The 22119-nt window shown below is 43.1% G+C and overlaps 1 protein-coding gene across 1 annotated transcript; it reads left to right on the forward strand.

Annotated features, from left to right (window-relative positions):
* Positions 1-13844: 13844 nt before the first annotated feature.
* Positions 13845-14801, forward strand: LOC115638211 (olfactory receptor 14A16-like). The gene has a single exon (XM_030539785.1). The coding sequence runs from the start codon at positions 13845-13847 to the stop codon at positions 14799-14801; it is 957 nt and encodes a 318-aa protein (XP_030395645.1).
* The last annotated feature ends 7318 nt before the right edge of the window (positions 14802-22119 follow it).

Below are 22119 nucleotides of genomic sequence, written 5' to 3' on the forward strand. Positions count from 1 at the left end.
AGAGTCTCCTCAGGAGAAGAAACAACTTTCTCAAATATGTTCAAAAAATATGTATCATCAATATTTCTTAATTGAAATGCAGATTTTACTGTAGAATTGTCCCACAGCTGAATATAGTGTTCTCATATCGTATGGCTCAGTCTTTTTGCTCATCCACATTTTCTTGTTGCATTTCTCATATGATTTGTTAGCAATATGAATTAATTAATTCAACCTTTATGTTTCTGTTCCTAGCATCACAAGTTAAACTTACATTTTTTGTTGGTTACTGTGTCTCAGAAACCTAGTGTAAAAGTCTAATTTTAGACTGAGCTCTTCAACCTTTTTTTTTATGAAAACAAAATTAAGGCATCTTTTTATTGAAATTTGAATATAAAGTGAAAAATATTATCACACCTTTTCCAGAACTTTGAAGAGATAAAAATTAAAATTGTAAAATTAAAATAGAATGAAGTTACTCTTTGGGCTTTCCTTCTGTTCCCCGTTTTCTCCTCCTCTCTTTCATTTTTACTTAGAAAAAGAGGTGAAAGTATAACAGGAGAAATATGGACCAGAAGTAGTAAAAAAAAACAACCTGAAGTGCTTTGAAAGACCATATTTCTCTGCCTTGGAGATGGAGACCAGGAGCTAAGCACCGAAACAGAAAAATAGATAGAGAGCCTCTGAAAAGCGTAGTTGGTGTGAAGGTCCACAAGGTCAAACCATTTAGATTCTGTTGGGAAATACGGTGGGTAATTCTAAAGTGGAAGAAGATTTTCTGAAATAGGCCATCCCACAACCTTACAAGTTTGAATTCTATTTTACTCCATACCTATTCGAAGTTTTACATGTGGATCTATTTTGTTGAATTGTAAATTAGTTGAGGTAGGTCTATTCTATTCTATTCTATTCTATTCTATTCTATTCGTACAGTTGTGTCTATTCTATTGTATTTCAAATGAGTACAGAATGATCTATTCTAACCTATTCCATTTTATTCTAAACTACTACAGGTGGGTCCATTCTATTCTGTTCAAAGCATGTATAAGGAACTCATCACAACTGATACTGAATACCCAGTGAAATGAAGAAAAAGAATATTCTAACTGAGATATTTAGACCAGGTCCCTCACTGACACAATAATTTGATCATGCTCCTGTTGAGCTAAAATACTGAAATTTGGAGACGTTAATTGAGTCCAAAATGGAATCAAATTTGAAGTTCACTTTTCAGTCAGAGATCATCAAAGTTCTTCAGCATTTTCATATTCCCCTTGTTCCTCTCCACTATACTCAACTCACTTCCTGGACCTGGCATAATCCCAAGAAGCCTTGACTACTTCTCCCCACCTCTAACCCTTTGGTCAGGCTTCTCTCTCAGACATGTGAAGAGAACCCAGGGGAGCTGTACAGCTGTCCTGCCGCAGGTCTCCTGTTTAGCCACACCACCCGATTGGCTGCAGAGGTCAGCAAGCTGGCTCACTAGATTTCCCATGCTCGTGCTCATCACTGGGCCTGTTCCTGCGTTACCTCATTCCTACAGCCCCTGCCTTGCAACCAGCCTTGCATTTATCCTACCCCTGCTTTGAGCCCCTCCTTGCCTGTTACTCTGCTTGCTGCAGTTCCTGCCCTAAGGTTTCACCCCTGGCTTTGGTTCTGGACTATAGATACCCGCTCTGACCACTAGGCTAGACCACCCTCATCTATTTCGGCTGTCACCAAGAGACTTGGGATTTCCTTCATTGAGATGCTAGACAAATACCCCTGTCATCTCATTTCCCAAATATCCTCCTTGTGACAACTTGATAAGTCCTGGAGCACTGGGGAAGTTCTCAAAGACTGGAAGAAAGCTAATGAAGTGCTAATTTTTAAAAAGGGTCATTGAGATGACCTGGGAAATTGTAGTCCTAATAGCCTGCGATAAATGAAGGGGGGGGGTCAGCTCCCTTTTATGGGCACCCAACCAGCCAGTACCTATAAAATCCCTCTTAGTAGCTGTTCGCTCTACCTGTAAAGGGTTAAAAGTCTCACTGCGATGCATAGGTAAAAGGACGTGAGTGGGCACCCAGCCAAAAGAGCCAATAGGAAGGCTAGAACTTTTTAAAATTGAAACAAAGACTCCCCTTTTGTCTGTCTGTTGTTGTTCTCTGGGGGAGAGGCAGACAGGGCAGAGCTATGCTGTAAGAATCTTGGGCTAGGTATGAAAAAATCATCAGTATAATACCTGGAAACTACTCCTTTGAAAGTAGATCAAGAAATATCTAGGAAGACGTGATTAGGTTTGTCTATTTTTATTTCTTTATGGCTTGTGTAGTCCTCTGTGCTAACCCCCTTTGTTTTTGTTTTGCTTGTAACCTTTAAGCTGGACCTCAAGAAAGCTATTTTTGATGCATAATCCTTGTAAAAGCAGCAAAGAGTCCTGTGGCACTTTATAGACCAATAGACTTATTGGAGCATGAGCTTTTGTGGGTGAATACCCACTTTATCGGATGCATGTAGTGGAAATTTCCAGAGACAGATATAAATATGCAGGCAAGAATTAGGCTAGAGATAATGAGGTTAGTTCAATCAGGGAGGATGAGGCCCTCTTCTAGCAGTTGAAGTGGGAACACCAAGGACACACAATAGCAGATTTAAAGGTAGCCATCCTGCAGCAAAAAAACTTCAGGACCAGACTTCAAAGAGAAACTGCCGAGCTTCAGTTCATCTGCAAATTTGACACCATCAGCTCAGGATTAAACAAAGACTGTGAATGGCTAGCCAACTACAAAAACAGTTTCTCCTCCCTTGGTGTTCACACCTCAACTGATAGACGAGGGCCTCTTCCTCCCTAATTGAACTAACCTCATTATCTCTAGCCTGATTCTTGGGTAGACGAGTCATGTTTTCAGCAATAAATAAATTGGAAATACTGTTCTCCTGCCAGCCCTTCTCAGTGAACACAGATCTGGGAAAGTGGCTGAAGGTTCTTCTTGGCTGGAATAGAGTCAACATAATTGTGAACTAATTTTTCATCAGTGACGCCTTTGCAACATGACTGAAAGCAGCAGTAGTGCACAGGGGTCCATGAGGGCAGGGTGTGATAGAGAGGGGGCTGCACAGGAGTCACTTAAAACTTGGTTTTGCCTGTAGAATATTTGTTGCTGTTGATGGTGACAGAGAAGTTGCAACAGCTTCACACTCAGGTCCCAGGCTGAGCTCACAGAAGATGTAGGTAGGGAATGAAAGTTTGATCTGTAAACTGAGGCAGTGTCCAAATGGCCTAGATAATGTCATTTTTACAATCACAGTTCAGAGTGCTGTATGACAGAGTGCAGAAGTGATCCTCAGCGCACACAGGTGGGATGTCAAAGGAGTCAGATGGATCTGAATGTTTGCCCTCAACAGCCATTCACTGGTTTTATTATGGCTATGTCTGTGCTTTAGTGCCTAGGACAGCCAGCCCTGGGCCAGGACCCCAGTGTGCAAGGTGCTGTACAAACACAGAACAAAACCACCACCTCTGCCCCAAGGAGTTTATCTCCATACCTGTCATAGGTTTCACCCCCTCTCTGGATTTTGGAGTACAGATATGAGGGCCTGCATGTGAACTCCTAAACTGAATTACCAGCTTAGATCTGGTTTTGCTGCCACCACTCCAAAGTACTAACTCCCTTCCCTGAGTAGTCTTGAGAGACTTCACCAAGTCCCTAGTGAACACCGATCCAACCCCTTGGATCTTAACACAAGGAGAATTTAACCATCCTGCCTCCTTACCCCCACCAATTCCTGGTGAGCCCTGTCATAAACAGATAGCTAAGGGTTAATGTCTCTTTCACCTGGAGCACCTGACCAGAGGACCAATCAGGAAACCGGATTTTTTCAACTTTGGGTGGAGGGAATTGTGTGTCTGGGGTCTTTGTTTTCTGGCTGCCTGCTTTCTCTGAGCTTTGGAGAAGTAGTTCTGTTTTCTAATCTTCTGTTTCTAAGTGTAAGGACAAAGAGATCAGATAGTAAGTTATATGGTTTCTTTTCTTTGGTATTTGCATGAATATAAGTGCTGGAGTGCTTTGATTTGTATTCTTTTTGAATAAGGCTGTTTATTCAATATTCTTTTAAGCAATTAGCCCTGTATTGTATCACCTTAATACAGAGAGACCATTTGTATTTTTTCTTTCTTTTTTATATAAAGCTTTCTTTTAAGACCTGTTGGAGTTTTTCTTTACTTCAGGGAAATTGAGTCTGTACTCACCAGAACTGTAAAAATTTACAATGTACCTAATCTTTTGGGAAAAACCCTTGAACATGTTAAGAATGAAACATAAGAACACACTTCATGTTAAAAGATGTCGTGATACTAATAGTTCACAGTTAGTGCCTGTAACTCATCTGGAAATTGTACACAGAAGAAAAGACATTGCAGGTCTAATGTGTGGTATGAGAAGGGAAACTGAGGCACACTACCTTATTGGCTTCATGGCTGAATGACAAGATTCCTACACTATAAAGAACCTTAATATCTACATGGACTAGTTCTTAACTGGGTTCCAAACATTTGCCTGAGCTCTCTCGCTCTTTAACCTAAGGAAGCCAGCAACTTTGGGCCTCTGGGAGAGGTTGTGACCAAGGTAAGGGTCAGTCACCATCTTTCTGGAAGACTGTGGGTGAGAGAGACTATCTCAATCAAAGCCTTGAATCAAAGCTTTCTAGATTTAGATTTAGACTTTTAGCTGTGTTTTCACTTTTGTTTGCTGGCAAACATTTCTAATTTGGTCTCTCATATTTGAATTCACTAAAAATTTTGGTTTTTTTTGTTAATAAATTGGTTTTATTTGAAATCTAAACCAATCCAATGCTGTGTTTCAACTGAACTGTTTGGTAACTAAAGTATAACTAGCAAACTGTTGAATATTGACTCTGTACAGGAGCAATGAACCTTTAATAGCTGCTGGACAGTGCAGAACATGGATTTGGGGGAAATTTGGGACCGGGAGTGTACTGGGGTCAACCTGCAAGTAGCAACCAAGGCTGGTGGAAGCCACAATGTGTCTGGTGCGTTGCTGACAGGCTGCTGGGGTCAGAGATAAGGGGCCAGTGCTGCACCTCTACACAGACACTCAGGGTGCATCTCGCATGCTGCTATGCTGGTTGTGAGTGTCCCAGGTTGGGAGCTACCAGAGCAAAGCATTGTGAGGCACCCAGGGTTATGGAACAGGTGGTGACTCAAACGCTCCCTGGTCTGGATTGCACCCCAGAATGTGACAGACACACACCCCCAATGAGAAACCTGGACTGTTAGAACCCCTGGACTCCCAGAGAATCCACATTCTTCCCAATCCTGAACCTCTGGAGCACATGAGGAATCTGTGGCTAGCGTCAGGTGGGCACCATCAGGGCTTCAGGCTGATAAACGGAGACAGTTGTTAACGAGGGACATTCTGAGAGTGTAGGTTGTTACTGTTCATGCCCAAACACCTGAAACAGGGGATAACCACTGGGGGAGGGCAGGTGTTTTGCTGCAGCAGGACACTCACCGCTAGGACTGAGAACACAGTCTGGAATTTGGTAAACAAAGAAAGTGTCCAAGCACATGTATCAGTTAACATGGAGTTAGTACTAAGATTACATCATAACTATTATCATCATGTTTTCCTCTTTTTGGGGCCCCTGGAGTGGGGTCCTTCACTCACTCTGGGGGCCCCGGAAACTCTCGTGGGGCCAGGGCCCCCAGAGCTTCTTCCACTCCGGGTCTTTGGAGGCAATTCAGTGGCGGGGGGTCCTTCCGCTCCAGGACCCGCTGCCAAAGTGCCCCGAACATCTGCGGTGGGGGGGTCTTCTGCCCTGGGATCTGCCGCCAAAGTGCCGGGTCTTCGCCGGCAATTCGACGTCAGTAAGACCCCAGGCCCCCTGAATCCTCTGGGCGGCCCTGTCCAGAACCTTGATATAAAGAAAAAAAGCAGTCAGTGGAAATAAGGTATAGCTCCATCTGGGTAAATGGGCCAGGTCCCCAGCGGGAGGAAATGTTTGCATCTCACTCAATGTCTTCCACCAGCTGGGGCTTTGACACTGAGAGCTGCTGGTCGAAATTATTCTAAGAATGATTTCAACTAATGAGAAATCCATGAAAATCAATATCTTCTTAAAAAAGAATCTGTTGAATACATTGTGTCATAACTAATGAACTGATTGCGATGAAGAAAATACTATCAAATATTCCAGTAGAGAATAAGATCATTCTTTTATCTCAGGATTAATTCTTTTATCCCATATATATATATATACACACACACCATCTATCTGCATTTATAGTGTGAAGTCTCATCAGAATTTTTTAATTATATTCACAACTTACTTTCAAAACAAATTGGTTTTAGTTTGGTCTACATTATATTTCTCTCTCTAACTTCACAGGTTAAACGGAAGTTATCTTTGCTTCCTTTTCCTGCTACTGTTGCTATAGACTGGGAGTACAATGGGAAGCCTTTTTGATGGTTTTTTTTTAATTATCCTTTTAATTCAAAATATGCACATTTTGATTTTTCCACATTTACTTCTTTTTTCTAAGAAAGAAAATTAAAATTCTGTAAAAAGAAAAAAAACCAAAATTTTACTGTAAGAGAAAAAACCCAGTTCGTTAAGCATATTTCGAAATACAAATATATTTTTGTAAATTTTCAAAAAAAATATTGCGATTCCTGGTTTTCTTATCAGTTTCTATGTCTTCAAAGGTTAATTACCAAAGAGGCTGTTCTGCACTGAAAAATATTTAGGTAAAAATGGGCCCTTCTTCCTGAACAGAGCTACAGTAAATGTGTATGAGACTTGGATTTTCTGGTCCCAAAAACGAGTTAAAACTGTCTGAACTCCTGTAAGACCTCCTGATCAACGTCGCACTGAGAGAACAGCTCCGTGCTATTTCTGGTAGTAATATTTGAAAAGCACTGGTACTCAGCTGAGGTGCCTGGGGGCAGAGGGAAAAGGGGTCGGGGATGCAGAGGCGTTACTGAGGGCAGGGCTCAAGAGGATGGGATGATCAGGAGTTACTGAGGTCAGGGTGTGAAAGGAAGGAGAATGGGCAGGGCTCACTGAGTTCTCTGCCCGTAACAAATCTGAGGACTCTGCCCAGCAGGCCAGCTACAGTCCAGAGCAGCTTGTGGCATACATGCCCTTTGCATGGAATCGCTAAGGGCAAGGATTGAAGAGCCAGTTGTCATCCTGCCATGAGTTCCAGCACTCCATTTGTGGGGGGGCTTGTGATTAACTGCTCCTTAGTTCCATTGACTGAAGAGTGAATTCACAGCTGTCATTCTCAGCGATCTCTGCGATTCCACGACTCATCAAGACCTCTCCTTTTCTTGGCACAAGGCAGCAAAAGGGAATTGGGGTAGACAACGACAACTCAGGAACCCCGTGGTGCAATGACCCCAGATTTGGATCACTAATGCTCCCCTATCCCATGATGAGAGACACCAAATTTGAAAACAATCCGAGTGACTGTATGGATTTTAGAGCACTTACAAGAGTTAAGCTTTAAAGCATGTAACATGGTTGGAATGGAAAGCCAGGGCCCTTTCTCTGTGCTGGTGCATATGGACTGTTCACAGGGTACCTTTCCTTAAATACAGTGCGGGACCTGAAGCCTGAGGGAATAAACTGGGCAGATTGACCCGTATCACAGTAACAGTCTGAGCTCCAGCACTGTGCACAAAAACAGCCCTAGAAACCTTTTATCTCTGCAATCCCTTAGCTTAAATTACTTTATAAAAAATTGCTTTTTTCCCCAGGACTTTTATCTATGCGACTTCTAGTTCAAAGGACCCTAAATTTGGGTCACTAACCCTACCTTGAACCCAGCTGAAGACCACCAAAGGTCAAAGCATGAAGTGAAAAGAAAGCATGTCAATGGCAGTGTTCTTAGAATGGTCCAATCTTAACCTGTAGGCATGACACAACTGTGAGTATACTGAAGCTGCTATGCCGCCATATAAAGCAGTTCATTTCCCAGCCGGGTCACATCTCACAGATTTCTGCCTATTAACCATCATCTTGGAATATAAAACAGGATTTAGGTGTTAAAGAATGAGAACTGGGATGGAGGAATAAACATCAAACGAGATTTCGCAGTTCAGATGTTCAGCTCATGTAAATGGGCCCGGCTACACAGCAGTTTGCCAATTGACACCATCTGGGGATGTGGGCTTTTATGTTTGTTGAGCCTCTCTGCCATTCCTGCAACCAGTATGAATGAAACATTTCAAAAGGTCTTGCAGCATTGCACCTGCAGCCTAATGTGCCTTCAGGATTGTCTGAGGTAAGAAAATAATGCAATTGCTGAGAAAGCAAACAAGAAAGAGAAGTTGGATCATTCATCCCAATACAAACTGAAGGTCAGATAGAGAAAATCTTAACAACACTGAATTAATTCCTCCCAAGTTCTGCCCTAGTGGGAATGAATCACGGCATAACCTTTAAAAGTTACATTCTTGTAATTAATCCCATGGGACAAAGAACTAACAATGCACAAACTGAGTAGGTACTTGTGACTCATCTTTGGTTTAAACTCACAGGCAAAGAATATGGATTTAAAACTGGGTAATGGGCCAGTTTCCCAGTTAGAGTAAATCAGCCATTGCTCCATCAGAATCAAAGGGCCAGATCCCCAGCTGGTGAAAATAGCTGTAGGTACTACGAAGATGGTGGAACTTTGTCAATACACACCAGCTGAGGATCTGGTCCTTAGTTGTTAGTATGTGCTTACGGGTTCCTCCTAATAACCTAATTCAACCAACCAGGGCAGGCAGAGCTGTGGGTTCCTCTGCTGGCTGCATCCCAAGAGCTGTTGATGCAATGCAAGGGAGCATCATCTCTGCTCCGCAAGTGGTAATGATGTGGCTATGAACAGGCTATTCCAGGACAGCTGTGTTTCTGGTGTCACTGGGCTCTGAGTTATTCCAGGTCACATGATGCAACAGTAAATATATTTTTTAATTCTGCCAACCCCTCGGAACACCCTTTGCGCCTCAGACCTGCCTTGTTTTTCACCAAGAGTCTTTCCAGGGACCCTACCACTGTGTGAGATCCAGGGCAGGTGCTGTTCCCCTCTCGGGGATTGGGCTCAGCTAGGGCCGGTTGTCAGGGTAGTTTGCTCCAGAAGTGAAAGCAGAGCTGGGTTCATAGCCCTGGAGACCATTTCAGACATTTAGCCCCAGAGGAGGGACATCCTGCGCTGTGACCATCTCTGGAGCCTGCACAAGCTGCGATCAGCTCTAGAGATAGGAGGGGCTTTCAGTCTCTCATCCTATTTAGTCCATCACCTCTCAGCCAGGAGGGCAGCAGGGAGCTCCATCTGTGGAGTGGATCCCTGTCTGCTGGGAACTGCAGAGAGTCCCAGCAACTCCAATGGAAGGACATGGAAAGGGCTGTGGGCTAATACAGTGATGGGGGCATGAGAGACAGACAGCTTAATAATGACAAACTAATCAGAACCCTGGAGAATCAAATGCTTCGCTAGCTGTGAGAAATTCCACACAAATCTGCATCGTAAGTTTGCTTTTTCAACTGAACATGTTAGTGTGTTAATATACAGGGCAGATTTAAGAACATAAATGTCCATGACAGTCGGAACTCTTGAAGACTTTTACTATCTATTTAATATGGCACCAGGCAGACTTATTTATTTGCATATTTTGCAGCAGCAAAAATATACTTTTCATCTAAATTGGGAAAACCCAAACATCTTTTGTCATTCTGGGAAGTGAGAACAAACAATTTTAGGTAAGAGCTCTTGAAAACTGAAAAGCTTTAGCCTCTGTTATCCTTGAAAAACAAAATACCTATGGAGGATAGCAGAGATTTTCCATGAACATGTGTTCAATTGAAAAACCAATTTTCCTTTGCTATAATTAAAGCAGAAGAAGTCTGATTGCCCTTAAATGGAAACTTAGATTTGTGCTAGTATGTGCAAAATTAATATTTTCAATTCATATTAAAATTTCTCCCCCAAGTCCCTCTGCCCCATCCTCTATTATTTCTGTTACAAAGGGGTAGTTGCCGGTTGGTTAATCTGAGTGAGGAGAGAAGTTGACAGCCATAATATATTTTGAACATACTAAAGCCTTGAATCGAAAACACAGAGTCAAACCTCCCAGCCAAAACCTTTCCATCTTGGCTATGCCCTAGAACATACTCACTGTATTCTCTGTCCCACACTGCAGCCAGCTGAGCGGCAGTGCTGCCAAGCCGTGCTCAGAACATACTCATAGTATGACACTGGCCATCCACCCCACAGCTCCCAGTCCGAGAAGACAAGCCAGAGAAAGGGGTGTGGGGAATCAGTGGTACAGGGAGGGGAAGTGCCTGGTCCAAGGTCACACAGCAGGTCAGTGGCAGAAACCAGAACAGAACCCAAGTCTCCTATCTGTACAGACATAAAGTCGCAGAGGGAAAGGATACAACATAGCAGGAATGGAGGGATGCTACTAGTCCGTCATCACCCAGAGATGGAAATGAAGTGGGATATGGCACCTTAAATAATAAGACCATAAGACAGCCGCCTGGCTCAGATCAATGGTCCATCTAGTCCAGTATCCTGTCCGTGACACTGGCTGGTGCCTGAAGCTTCAGAGGGAATGAAGAGAACCGAGCAATTATCAAATGGTCCGTTCCCTGTCACCCATTACCAGCTTCGGGCAAACAGAGGTTTAGGGACACCCAAAGCACGGCGTTGCATCCTGACCATCTTGGCTATTAGCCATTGATAGACCTGTCCTTCATAGACTTGTCTAGTTCCTTTTCTAACCCAGTTATACTTTCAGCCCTCACAAAATCCCCTGGAAATGAGTTCAACAAGTTGATTGTGTGGTATGTGAAGAAATTATTTTTTTGTTTGTTTTAAACCTACTTCCTACTTATTTAATTGGGCAATGCCTGGTCCTTCTGTTCCATGAAGGGGTAAATACCACTTTCCTATTCACTCTTTCCACAACATGCATGATTTTATAGACATTTATCATATTCCCCCTTAGTCAGCTCTTTTCTAAGCTATACAATACCGGTCTCTTCATATCTCCTCATATGGAAGCTGTTCCTTGCCCCTAATCATTTTTGTTGCTCTTCTCTATATCTTTTTGAATTTGAATATATCTTTTTTTTTTAGATGAGGCAACCACAACTACACATAGTATTCAAGGTCTGGATGTACCATGGATTTATATGCTGGCGTTATATTTTCAGCTTTATTATCTATCCCTTTTCTAATGGTTCTTAACATCTTGTTTGCTTTTTTCACCGCTACTGAACAACAAGCAGATGTTTTCAGACAACGAACCACAATGCCTCTGACATCTTTCTTGAGTAGTAATGGCTAAATTAGACCCCATCATTTTGTATGGATAGTTAGGATTATTTTTCCAACGTGCATTACTTTGCATTTACCCATACTGAATTCCATCTGCCCTTGGATTACCCAGTCACTCAGTTTTGTGAGATCCCTTTGTAGCTTTTCAGTGTGCTTTGGACGTAACAATCCTGAGTAATTTTGTATTGTCTGCAAATTTTGCCACCTCACTGTTCTCTCCATTTATGAATATGTTGACCAGCACAGGTCTCAGGGAAGATCCTTGGGGAACCCAAGTATTTACCTCTCTCCATTGTGAAAACTGAATATTTATTCCTACCCTTTGTTCCCGATCTTTTAGCAAGTTACTAATTCATGAGAAGACCTTCCCTCTTATCCCATGACTGCTGACTTTGTTGTAGAGCTGGTAGTGAGGGACTTTGCTGAAAGCTTTCTGGAAGTCCAAGTACCGTACATCGCCTGGTTCACGTTACAGTAGCTACTCTGCAGTCATCTGGTCCAGAGGTTGATTTAAGTGTTGGTTTATTTACCACATTTAATAGTTTTTGTGATTTCATATTTCAGTTCCTTCAGAACTCTTGGGTGACTGCAGTCTGCACCCAGAGACTTATTACTGTTTAATTTATCAGTTTGTTCCCAAACCTCCACTACTGACGCCTCAATCTGGGACAGTTCTCAGAATTGTCACCTAAAAAGAATGGCTTGTGTGTGGGAATCTCCCTCACATCCTCTGCAGCAAAGACTGATGGAAAGAATTCAATTAGCTTCTCTGCAATGGCCTTGTCTTCCCTGATTGCTCCTGTTGCAACTTGACCATCCAGCAACCGCACTCATTGTTTGGTAATATTCCTGCTGTCGAAATACTTAAGCAAAATTGCTTAGCTTTTCTGTCTTTTGTTAGTTGCTTTTCGTGTTCTTTTCTGGCCTGCCTAATTACACTTTTACACTTCTCCTACCACAAATCAATGTGTAAATCGCTAGTTGGCCATTTACATAGTCTTGGGATGGAATCATTACAGACAAGCTGCCACACAGGAGGCTGAGTGAGTCAATGTTGAACTGCGCTAGAAAGTGGGAATCACTATTTCAGAACTGCTATCAGTATTAGCCATGTTAGTATTTACATTTCATGCCCAAATTTAGAGCCTTCTGTTTCTCACAATTGAGTACCATATTGGCTAGAAATGTTGGATTTAGTTGTACTTTGTCCCAGTCTTCATACCTCACTGGCCAGATCCTTAGATGGTGTTAACTGACCCACCACCCTTAGCTTTAAAGGCTATAATCCAGTATTCACCGATGTGATAGTGCATCTCACTAATGCTCTGACTCACAGGGGTAAGGAGCACTCTCAACTTCTAGTCAATGGAAGCAACAAGAACTGTGCACCCTTGACATTCCCATCACGAGATATTACGGAGAGAGAATTAGATCATTTTCTCTGCCACTCTATGTCATAAACAGATAGTTAAGGGTTAATAGAACAGGAGTACTTCATGTCTCTTTTGCCTGTAAAGGGTTAACAAGTTCAGTGAACCTGGCTGTCACCTGACCAGAGGACCAATCAGGGAACAGGATACTTTCAAATCTTGAGGAAGGGAAGTTTTTGTGTGTGCTGTTAGATTTTGGTTGTTGTTCTCTCTGGGTTCTGAGAGTGACCAGACGTGCAACCAGGTTTCTCTCCAATCTCTCCGATATAGGCTCTTATATGTCCAGAATAGTGAATACTAGGTAGATAAGGTGAGTTAGGCTTATGTTTGTTTTCTTTATTGGCAAATGTGTATTTGGCTGGAAGGAGTCAAATTTTGTATTTTGCTGAAAGGATTTTAATTTGTACTTGTATACTTAGGCTGGGAGGGTATTCCCAGAGTCTATAGCTGAAAGACCCTGTATCATATTCCATCTTAAATTTACAAAGATAATTTTTACTGTTTTTCATTCTTTAATTAAAAGCTTTTCTTGTTTAAGAACCTGATTGGTTTTTTTTTTTTATTCTGGTGAGACCCCAGGGGACGGGGTCTGGATCCACCAGGGAACTGGTGGGGAGAAAGGAGGGAAGGGGGAGAGAGAGGCTGATTTCTCTCTGTGTCAGGGTTACTTTCTCTCTCAGGGAGAGTCTGGGAGGGGGAGAGAGAAGGAGGGAGGAAGGTGAATTTTCCTCTCTGTTTTAAGATTCAAGGAGTTTGAATCACACAGTGATCTTCCAGGGTAACCCAGGGAGGGGAAGCCTGGGAGAGGCAATGGTGAAGGAAAGGGTTTACTTTCCTTGTGTTAAGATCCAGAGGGTCTGGGTCTTGGGGGTCCCTGGGCAAGGTTTTGGGGGGACCAGAGTGTACCAGGCACTGGAATTCCTGGTTGGTGGCAGCGCTACAAGTACTAAGCTGGTAATTGAGCTGAGAGGAATTCATGCTGGTACCCCATCTTTTGGACGCTAAGGTTCAGAGTGGGGGATTTATACCATGACACTCTAATCTTGCCCATTGCCCTTGTCCTCCCATCCACAGGCAGGACACAATGTATGGAGACGGAAATGTCCAACCGAACCACCGTGACCGAGTTCCTTCTCCTGGGATTCTCTGATGTTCGGGAGCTGCAGATTTTGCACTTTGTGGTGTTTCTGGTGATTTATCTGGCAGCCTTGATGGGGAATCTTCTCATCATCATAGTTATTGTCTTTGACCACCACCTTCACACGCCCATGTACTTCTTCCTGATGAATTTGTCCATTCTAGACATCGGCTCCATTTCTGTCCCAGTCCCCAAATCCATGGCCAACTCCCTCATGAACTCTAGGTCAATTTCTTATTCTGGATGTGTCACACAAGTCTTTTTCTTTATGTTCTTTGCTGTAACCGAGTACTCCTTACTCACCATCATGGCATATGACCGATACATCGCCATCTGTCAGCCATTGCACTACGAGAGAGTGATGAACAGGAGAGCATGTATCCAAATGGCAGCCAGTGCTTGGATGAGTGTTTTTGTCTACACTGCACTGCACACCGGAAACACCTTTGCACTATCCTTCTGTGGAGGCAACATGGTGGATCAGTTTTTCTGTGAAATCCCCCAGCTTCTCAAGCTCGCCTGCTCTGACTCATACCTCCGTGAAACTTGGGCTATTGTCTTTAGTACATGCTTAATTTTCAGCTGCTTTGTTTTTATAGTTGTGTCGTATGTTCAGATCTTCACCACAGTGCTGAGAATCCCCTCTGAGCAGGGCCGGCATAAAGCTCTATCCACCTGCCTCCCTCACCTCATTGTGGTCTCCTTGTTCTTTTACACTGCAGCCTTTGCCTACCTGAAGCCCTCCTCCAGTTCAACATCAGGTCTGGATCTCATAGTGGCTGTTCTCTATTCTGTGGTGCCTCCAATGATGAATCCGATCATCTACAGCATGAGGAACAAGAAGATCAAAGCTGCCGTGAGGAAACTGATGGCGGGGAGGTTATTCACCAAAAATGAACTGTCCATCTTTTATCTTTGATTGCAATTTCTTTCTGTGTTTCTTTTTAAATATAATCAAATGAAGGCATTATTGTCTCCTTGAAAACGTATTTTGAAATCTGCTTATGCAGAAACGGGCATTGACACTGGTTAAAAATACAGAGTCATGTCAATGGACTCATTATATATTTACAACTGTATATATGTAAGATCAGAATCAATCTATCTATCTGTCTATCTATTCTGTACTGCCACCCACCATCACACCATCTCAGCACCTTCCACCTAAAATGAATAGCCATTGTTGGTGTCACTAGGCATAGATCTAGGTAGCTTGGGAGGGTGGAAGATCACGAGTGCCGATGAAGCCCTCCTGCTCAGGCCTCAATGAACCATTGTTCCTCCATGTTAAACACTTTGTGTAACCTAGTGTAACCTAATGTACTAACAGCTGCAAAAATGTAGTGTTAGCAGTTAGTTTTTGGTTGTAACAACCAGTTTTCTGCTGTAACACGCTGAAGCGAGCTCAAGGTCATTTTTGAATACTGTATACATGTCTCAGCAGCGGAGGTGGGGAGCAAGCGGGAAGACAAAAGATTGAATGAGAAAAGATACTGCAGTTGGATGAGAAAGGAGGAGGGAGTGAGAGATCAGCTAGTCAGCAAGAAAAAATTTTGTAGTAAACAACTGGGATATAAAAGGAAGAAACTGCTTGTTTTAGGTGTGCAGGATTTGAGATTGTTATTTCTCCCTTGCACCTTATTTAAGCTCAAATAAACTTGGTTGTTTTGCTTCTCCACCCTGGTGTGTTCATTGGCGCTACGCACTCTGGGCAACGAACCGCTGTTGCTTGCCTTGGGCACCCTCTGTGTCGGCAACACCATGATCAAGTTCCTAATGGACTTGACGAGGTCTCTGACCCTTTTTCCTTTTGTGGGTATAAATGCTGCATTGGATGCCATGACTTTGGTGAATTGTTTGCTTGTGTGACAGTGGGGTGCAATGGTGTCATGTTGTGAACTTTGTTGTATATGTGGAAATATTGTCAGGGTGACAGGACAAGTCTGACCTGGCTCAATGGCAGTCTATTGTGCTGCATTCCAGTCAGCTGCCCTGCCTGGGAGAGGTCTTTGATACCTCACTGAAGGACCATCATTGAGAGCCCATCACGACTAGAGTCTGGGGCCTTCGATTTTTATTGTATCTCCGCTACTTGCCTGTCCCTAGGGGAAATGATTTTTCTATACAGGGGGCCCACAGGCATGGGAGTTGGAGATGGAACTTCACAGTTTGAACCCATGGCCACGAGACTGGGGCCTACTTAACAGTGTGATGCCCCTGTTGAGGTCCCATGGGGCCATCCCTGGCCACGTGCAGTAAAGACTTTCAGGAGGAAGATGGCAGAAGAGACTCTGCCCAGCTGGAAACACAGATGAACCCTGAACTCACAGATCAGGCCGGGGAAGGGGGTGTCCCAGAACAGTCTTGTTTTACAGATCTGTGTTTGTCCAGGGCTTACGGCATAAAGTTTCCCTTTGCTACCCCCGTGTTCCTTGCCTTCCTGACATGTTCTTCTTAAAGAGATTCAGCTAGAAGCCAAAAGGGACCACAGGCTAGGTGAAGCTCTGGTGGAGTATGTGAGTGACTAGGGGCTTGGGAGAACTCAGACACTGGTTTTGAGCTCAAAGGCAGCTGGACAATGGCCTCCCACAGTCAATGGAAGGGGATCAGAGTGTTCCCTAGAGCCCCAGAGCAAGAAACACTGATGAGATTCTACCCAAACGCATTTGCCTTGGAAGTATGTGGCTCCCACTGACTGGGCCCTCTTGCAAGAAACAGGTGATTGTACAGCTGGATAAAGGGCCACGTTCCAACACCCGGCTTAGCTGCCTTTTGTTTTGTTTTATTGATCAGTTGGTCAATTTGGTTTAGTTCTTTTATTCTTTTGGGGGAGAGGGGAGGAAAATTATTGTTACATGGGGATGTCATATTTGGTCTTGTCTTTGGGAAGCCAATGTGTGAACTTTGCTGTTTGTTCTTTCTCTGAACGAGATGAAGGTTTGCTTTCCACGGTGACCAAAGGTCAGAAAGGAGCCTCTGCAGCTTTCTGGATGGCCAAGTTCCTGCTGAAAGGATTATTTGGACAGTGCTGGGGGTGCATTGAATTAGTAATGATAGGTTGGGGACCTCAAGCCTTTGATTATTTTAAACCTAAACTAAAACTCCAGCCACACTCTAATTTGTTCTTTTAGATGGAATAAATGGGCTGAAGGTGTTAATATAACCCAGTCACCATCCAACACTTAAACAGTGTTAAGTTCTGGAGCTTGGTGTCCAGAGACCTCAGCCTGCTTCACACCATGGCAAACACACCTTTAAAAATACAGTTAACCTTTCACTAACTATCCAGACAGGAAAGAAAACCACTCAGAGTATTTGAAATGTAAAGTACTAAGTCAGGCTTTCATTTTAGGGACACCCCTTGTTCCCTTTCACATTAGCTGGAGGCAGTTTTTAGAAGGAACCCCCCCGGCTGTCTGGCAGTCTCTTAGAGGTATCAGAGATGGTAATAACCCTCCTCTTGGGGAGAAGAGAAGAAGTTAGTTGAGTTGGGCTGGAGCTGTCATTGTTGCTGTTCTTTTTACTGTCCAGTCTTAGAAGCAAAATCCACCTTGTTTGTCCATCACTTCAGTGGTATCAAAGATGGAAATATCTGTGATCCCAGGTGGTAGTTGGGATTCAGCTGGGGCCAGTAGGGGTGATGATGTCATCTGGGCCCTTCTCTGTTGCCCAGGCGCAGGATGAGGAAGACGTGGGGTCCCAGGAGATGGTAGAAGTGGCAGACAGGATGGTGAAGCTCAATCCGGAAGCCTCCATCTGTTCTTTTTTTTGTTCTTTCTGTACTTTTCTCACAATATTTCTTTCAGGACCCAGAAAGGGAGTGATGGGTGGAATAGTGTGATGTAGTGGGGATTTTCCCTTGTTATGTTGTATGTGAGTCTTACTATTTTGCATGAATGCTGCATGTGCCTCAGTTTCCCTGTGTATTTCATCAGTGTCTAGGTGGTGGGAAAAGGGTGTTGTGGGGGCTGCTCCAGCTGCCTGCACGGATGCTATGGCTGTCCCTTCCTAATCTGAGACCCAGGAGGGAGATATGACCAGGTTACTGCTCAGGAAGTGAGAAAAAGCCTGGAGGAGGAGCAATGGGCAGGGCAGGTGCCAGACAGTTTGAAGCGAGTCAATGTCAGCTGGCTTGGGGTGCAGGGAGAGGGCCAGAGCCCTGGCTCTGGGCTCCCCCACAACCAGAATGAACTTGGCTGAAAGTCACTGATTTCTGTGGTAAAAAGTTTTGTCCTATGCTGTGTCCCTGTCGACTGATAAATCTTCTGTTTTACCGGCAGGCTCAGAATCACTCTGACTGTGGACTTGGGATGTAGGGCCCTCTGGCAGACTCACCGTGGGAAGTGCATGGTGTGGAAGGGGATGCTGAATGCTTCAAGGTCAGACCCAGGAAGTTCAAAGCTGTGTAAGCTCATTCCTCTGGAGCCAGGGAGTAGTTTCAGATCATCGTCCTGATGACTCCAGGACAAACAGTCCATCTCCTCATTATTTTCTCCTCCAGTTAGGCTTCTGACATACCAATTTTGGCTCATTAAGGTCTCTTTTCAAAGAGAATTGGAGTTCGTTCTTTTATACAATGTTTTTCTATTTCTATATTCAGAGGTCAAACTTCAATTCTCTTTGGCTGTCGTTTCTCCAAATCCTGATAGAAAAGTGTGTTTGTAAGCAGAAATGCCCAATCTTTGTTAAGATGTACAAGTTAAGGTGGCTTTTTACTGACATTAGAAAAGAAAGTGAAAATTTGATCAGACAATTTCCAGAGTTTTGGGAGGATAAAAATAAAAAGTGGAAAACTGAATACATTTGCTCTTTAGAGTTTGCTTTTCTTCCACGTTTTCACCACCTCTCCTTCTTTTTGCCTTAGAAAAAGGGAAGAATATAAAAATAGAGAAAATGGTGACAGAAGTAGTAAAAAAAACAAAACCAAAAAAACCCGCCAAAACTACAAGCCTAATTATTTTAGTTAAAAATGTGATGGATACTAATTTTTTTTTAGTCAGCGCAATTCGTTTGGAAACTTTTGAAATGAAAATGCTTTTGAAATAGTTTTGTAGGTTTGTGAACTATTTTGTTTTTACCAATCAGCTTTATATTTCTAAGAAGTTAAATTTGTGAGCACCTGTTAGTTAATATTAAAACCTTTACTTCTTTCTTCCTGTTCATTTGATTAATTTCTATATTAGCGATGCTTTAGAATCTTTACCTTCAGCAAAGAGTATGTGTGACAAATCAGATAAACTCAGAATGTGTAGAACATCACAGCATACACTTCTGGGAGAATATTCTTGGCAATGAGGTTTCCTTTGTCGGACAATCTATATAATAATACTGGTTTGTAACTTAGTTTGGGGGAATGAAAACTGTGCATCCCTTCCAGATGCAGGAGAGACACACATCCAGCTCTTAGTCTGTCAACAAAAGGTGCATGGTATTCTCTTATCTTCTGTATTCTCCATAGTGCTGTATTAATCTCTAATTGATAATCTTAGATTAAGTAATTCCAACTGAGCCTGTTATTTTGACAATCTTGAGTCATTAACTTAGACACACAACAAATGGCTGTTCCACTGTGAAAACAAATTAAGGGAAAAAACCCTGCTCTTACTCAATGGATCTGCAGCCTTAGGGTATCAGAAATTTTAAAAGGGACGTATGCTCCTAAAGTTTTAAGTGCTTTAGAAACTCCAGTATAGGTGGGTCTATTCTATTCTATCCTACTCCACTAGTACAGGTGTGTCTCGTCTTGTCTCGTCTCGTCTCTTCTCTTCCACTAGTACAAGCTTATCTATTCTATTCTATTCTATTCTATTAGTACAGGTGTGTCTATTCTATTTTATTCTATTCATAGCAGAAACAGGGAGATATATTCTATTCTAGGCCTAGTCAGGTCTAGTACATGAGGGTCTAGTCTAGTCTATGCTAAACTAGTATAGGTGAGTCAATTCTATTCTATTCTATTCCAGTGGTCTCCAAACTTCTTTGATCGTGCACCTCCCTCAGTAACAATTTTTTGAGCATGCACCCCCAAGATATGTATATTTATTTATGTATAAATTATATACATGTCCTACTGTACTAATATATTATGGATGTTATAAAACATACATAAATATAAATTAAAAAAGGATGAGAGAAAGATGAAATAAAGAATATTTCTTAAATATCTTTATTGTATTTTGTTTATTAACAGTACAAAAAAACCTTTTTGCTCTCACAAAAATATTAATAATAATATTTTTAGTGAGAGCAATGTGATTTAATACCCTTCATTATTTCTGAAAATCTTGGTTTAACACTTTGCGATGCAGCAATTTGAAGGTCTGGATTAGGGTTAGGGTGCGGGAGGGCGCTCCAGGTGGGGTGCAGGGTTTAGGAGGGATTTAGGGTGCTCAGGGTGCTCAGGGTGGGATGAGGGATCTGGGAGAGAGTTAGGGTGCAGGTCAGGACCCTGGGGCCCCCTTAGCCCAGGGCCCTGCAGCCCCTAAAGTCCCTGCATTCGGGGTGGCCCTGCCTGTGGGGGAGGAGAGACAGCTTCCTCACTCACTCATTCCCTCCCTTCTCCGGCTGCCCTTTCCCCACCCCCGGTGGTGCTCCTCCTGCTGCGCCCCCCCGTGGATCCTCTTGCGCACCCTCTGGGATGTGCACACCCCTCTTTGGAGACCACTGATCTATTCAACTAGTACAGGTGGGTCTACTCTATTCTGTTCTAAAGAGGTACAGGTGGAGCTATTCCAAGGTTTTCCAAAGGGATTAAAAAAACATTTCACAGGAAATTTCAGACAAATCTTTCACTAAGATCTATGGAAACTCATTAAGAGTGCAAAGAGAATTGAATCCTGGGTCATCTCAAAATAAATCGTTCATTATGAATTATTCAGCCAGCCTCAGTCATAATCCTCTAGATTTTGGCAAAGTGAGGCACAGAAAGCTGAGCTGATATAGATGCATTGCTGGGTTTAGATCACGGGAGTTCCTGGCAGCTTTCTAGATGGCTGTCTCTACTTGTTATCATTTCAGGCTGGGGTTCTCAAGGGAGTCTAAGGGAGTTAGGAGCCCAAGATGTATGTGCCTTAATCCTGTAGGCGCCTTTGCAAACCCAGCCCTCGGTTTCTGAAATTCAAGACAAGCCCAGGCCATGGAAGTTAACAATAGAAACGTGAAGCCCGGATTATAAACGAGTTTAGGAACCTACAGAAGGAGAGAGGAGCCTGTTGAGATTTACAATAGCATCTAAGCAGGTTGGGCACCTAACTCCTGCTGAATGACCATGGGATTTAGCCACTTAGCTCACTTAGGAGCACTGATAATTCCCAGTAGGTGCCTGTCTCCCTGTTTGTAATCCTGGCCCATAGATAATGCAGAAGCTGGGCTGGAATCAGGGAACCCTGGGTGAGATCACAGGCTCTGTGCTATGTGGGGGTCAGACTAGAGGACCAGAATGACCCTTTTTAGCTTTATCCCCTGGATATCTATGCACTGGCCTCTGGGCCTCTGCTGCTGAGCTGTGCAGAGCTCCAGGGAGTGAGTCCCACTAGCCCCTAGGAAACAGACCTGGATAAATCACCTTCCCCCAGCATCAGTCCTTTAATGCCAGTGCAGCTCAAAGCCAGCTCCACATGGGTATCTGCAGAGACCAACAGGTGTGAGCCCAGTTTTGTCAGTTCTCTCTCAGAGTGAGGGGTGTAGGATTCTCAGATACCTGTGCCTTCAGCTTGTAGATTCTGGGATGCCGATGGATATTGAAGGGAGAATCCTGGTGCTGGATGACTGCATGCGTCATATATAGGGGAAAAATCCACAAAGAGCAATACAGTAGGTTTGTTGTTTCAATTAAGTATATTGGGGGATCAACATAAGGGGGAAATTAAGGTGATAAATACGAATTACAATACGAACTCATTACGACTTTTCTCAGTTTGATCAATACCTACTGTTGATTGGTATTTTCCCACCCTTCAGGAAAATTTTGACTTTTCATTGAAAACCCCAAATCTTCTTTTTCCCCCATTTTTTGGCAAATGAAAACAACTTTCTGCTGAAAACTGGATTTTTTAAAATCACAAAACCCAAACTCTTTGGTTTTTGAGTTTTCGTTTCTTTTCAAAGCAAACCAAAATGTTTGAGAGAAGCAGACAGATTCTGAGATTCGTTGTTGTTTAGCAGGAAAACCAATCTCCGTTTCAAAGAATGCAGCTGAAAATTCCCAACCTGCCATACACTTTAAATAAATTGGGGGA

This window comes from Gopherus evgoodei, chromosome 21 (assembly GCF_007399415.2).
Source record: "Gopherus evgoodei ecotype Sinaloan lineage chromosome 21, rGopEvg1_v1.p, whole genome shotgun sequence".
NCBI classification, from domain to species: Eukaryota; Metazoa; Chordata; order Testudines; family Testudinidae; genus Gopherus; species Gopherus evgoodei.

What these genes read in the sequence shown, in the direction of transcription:
- LOC115638211 (XM_030539785.1), top strand. Translation starts at nt 13,845, where the DNA reads ATGTCCAACCGAACCACCGTGACCGAGTTCCTTCTCCTGGGATTCTCT.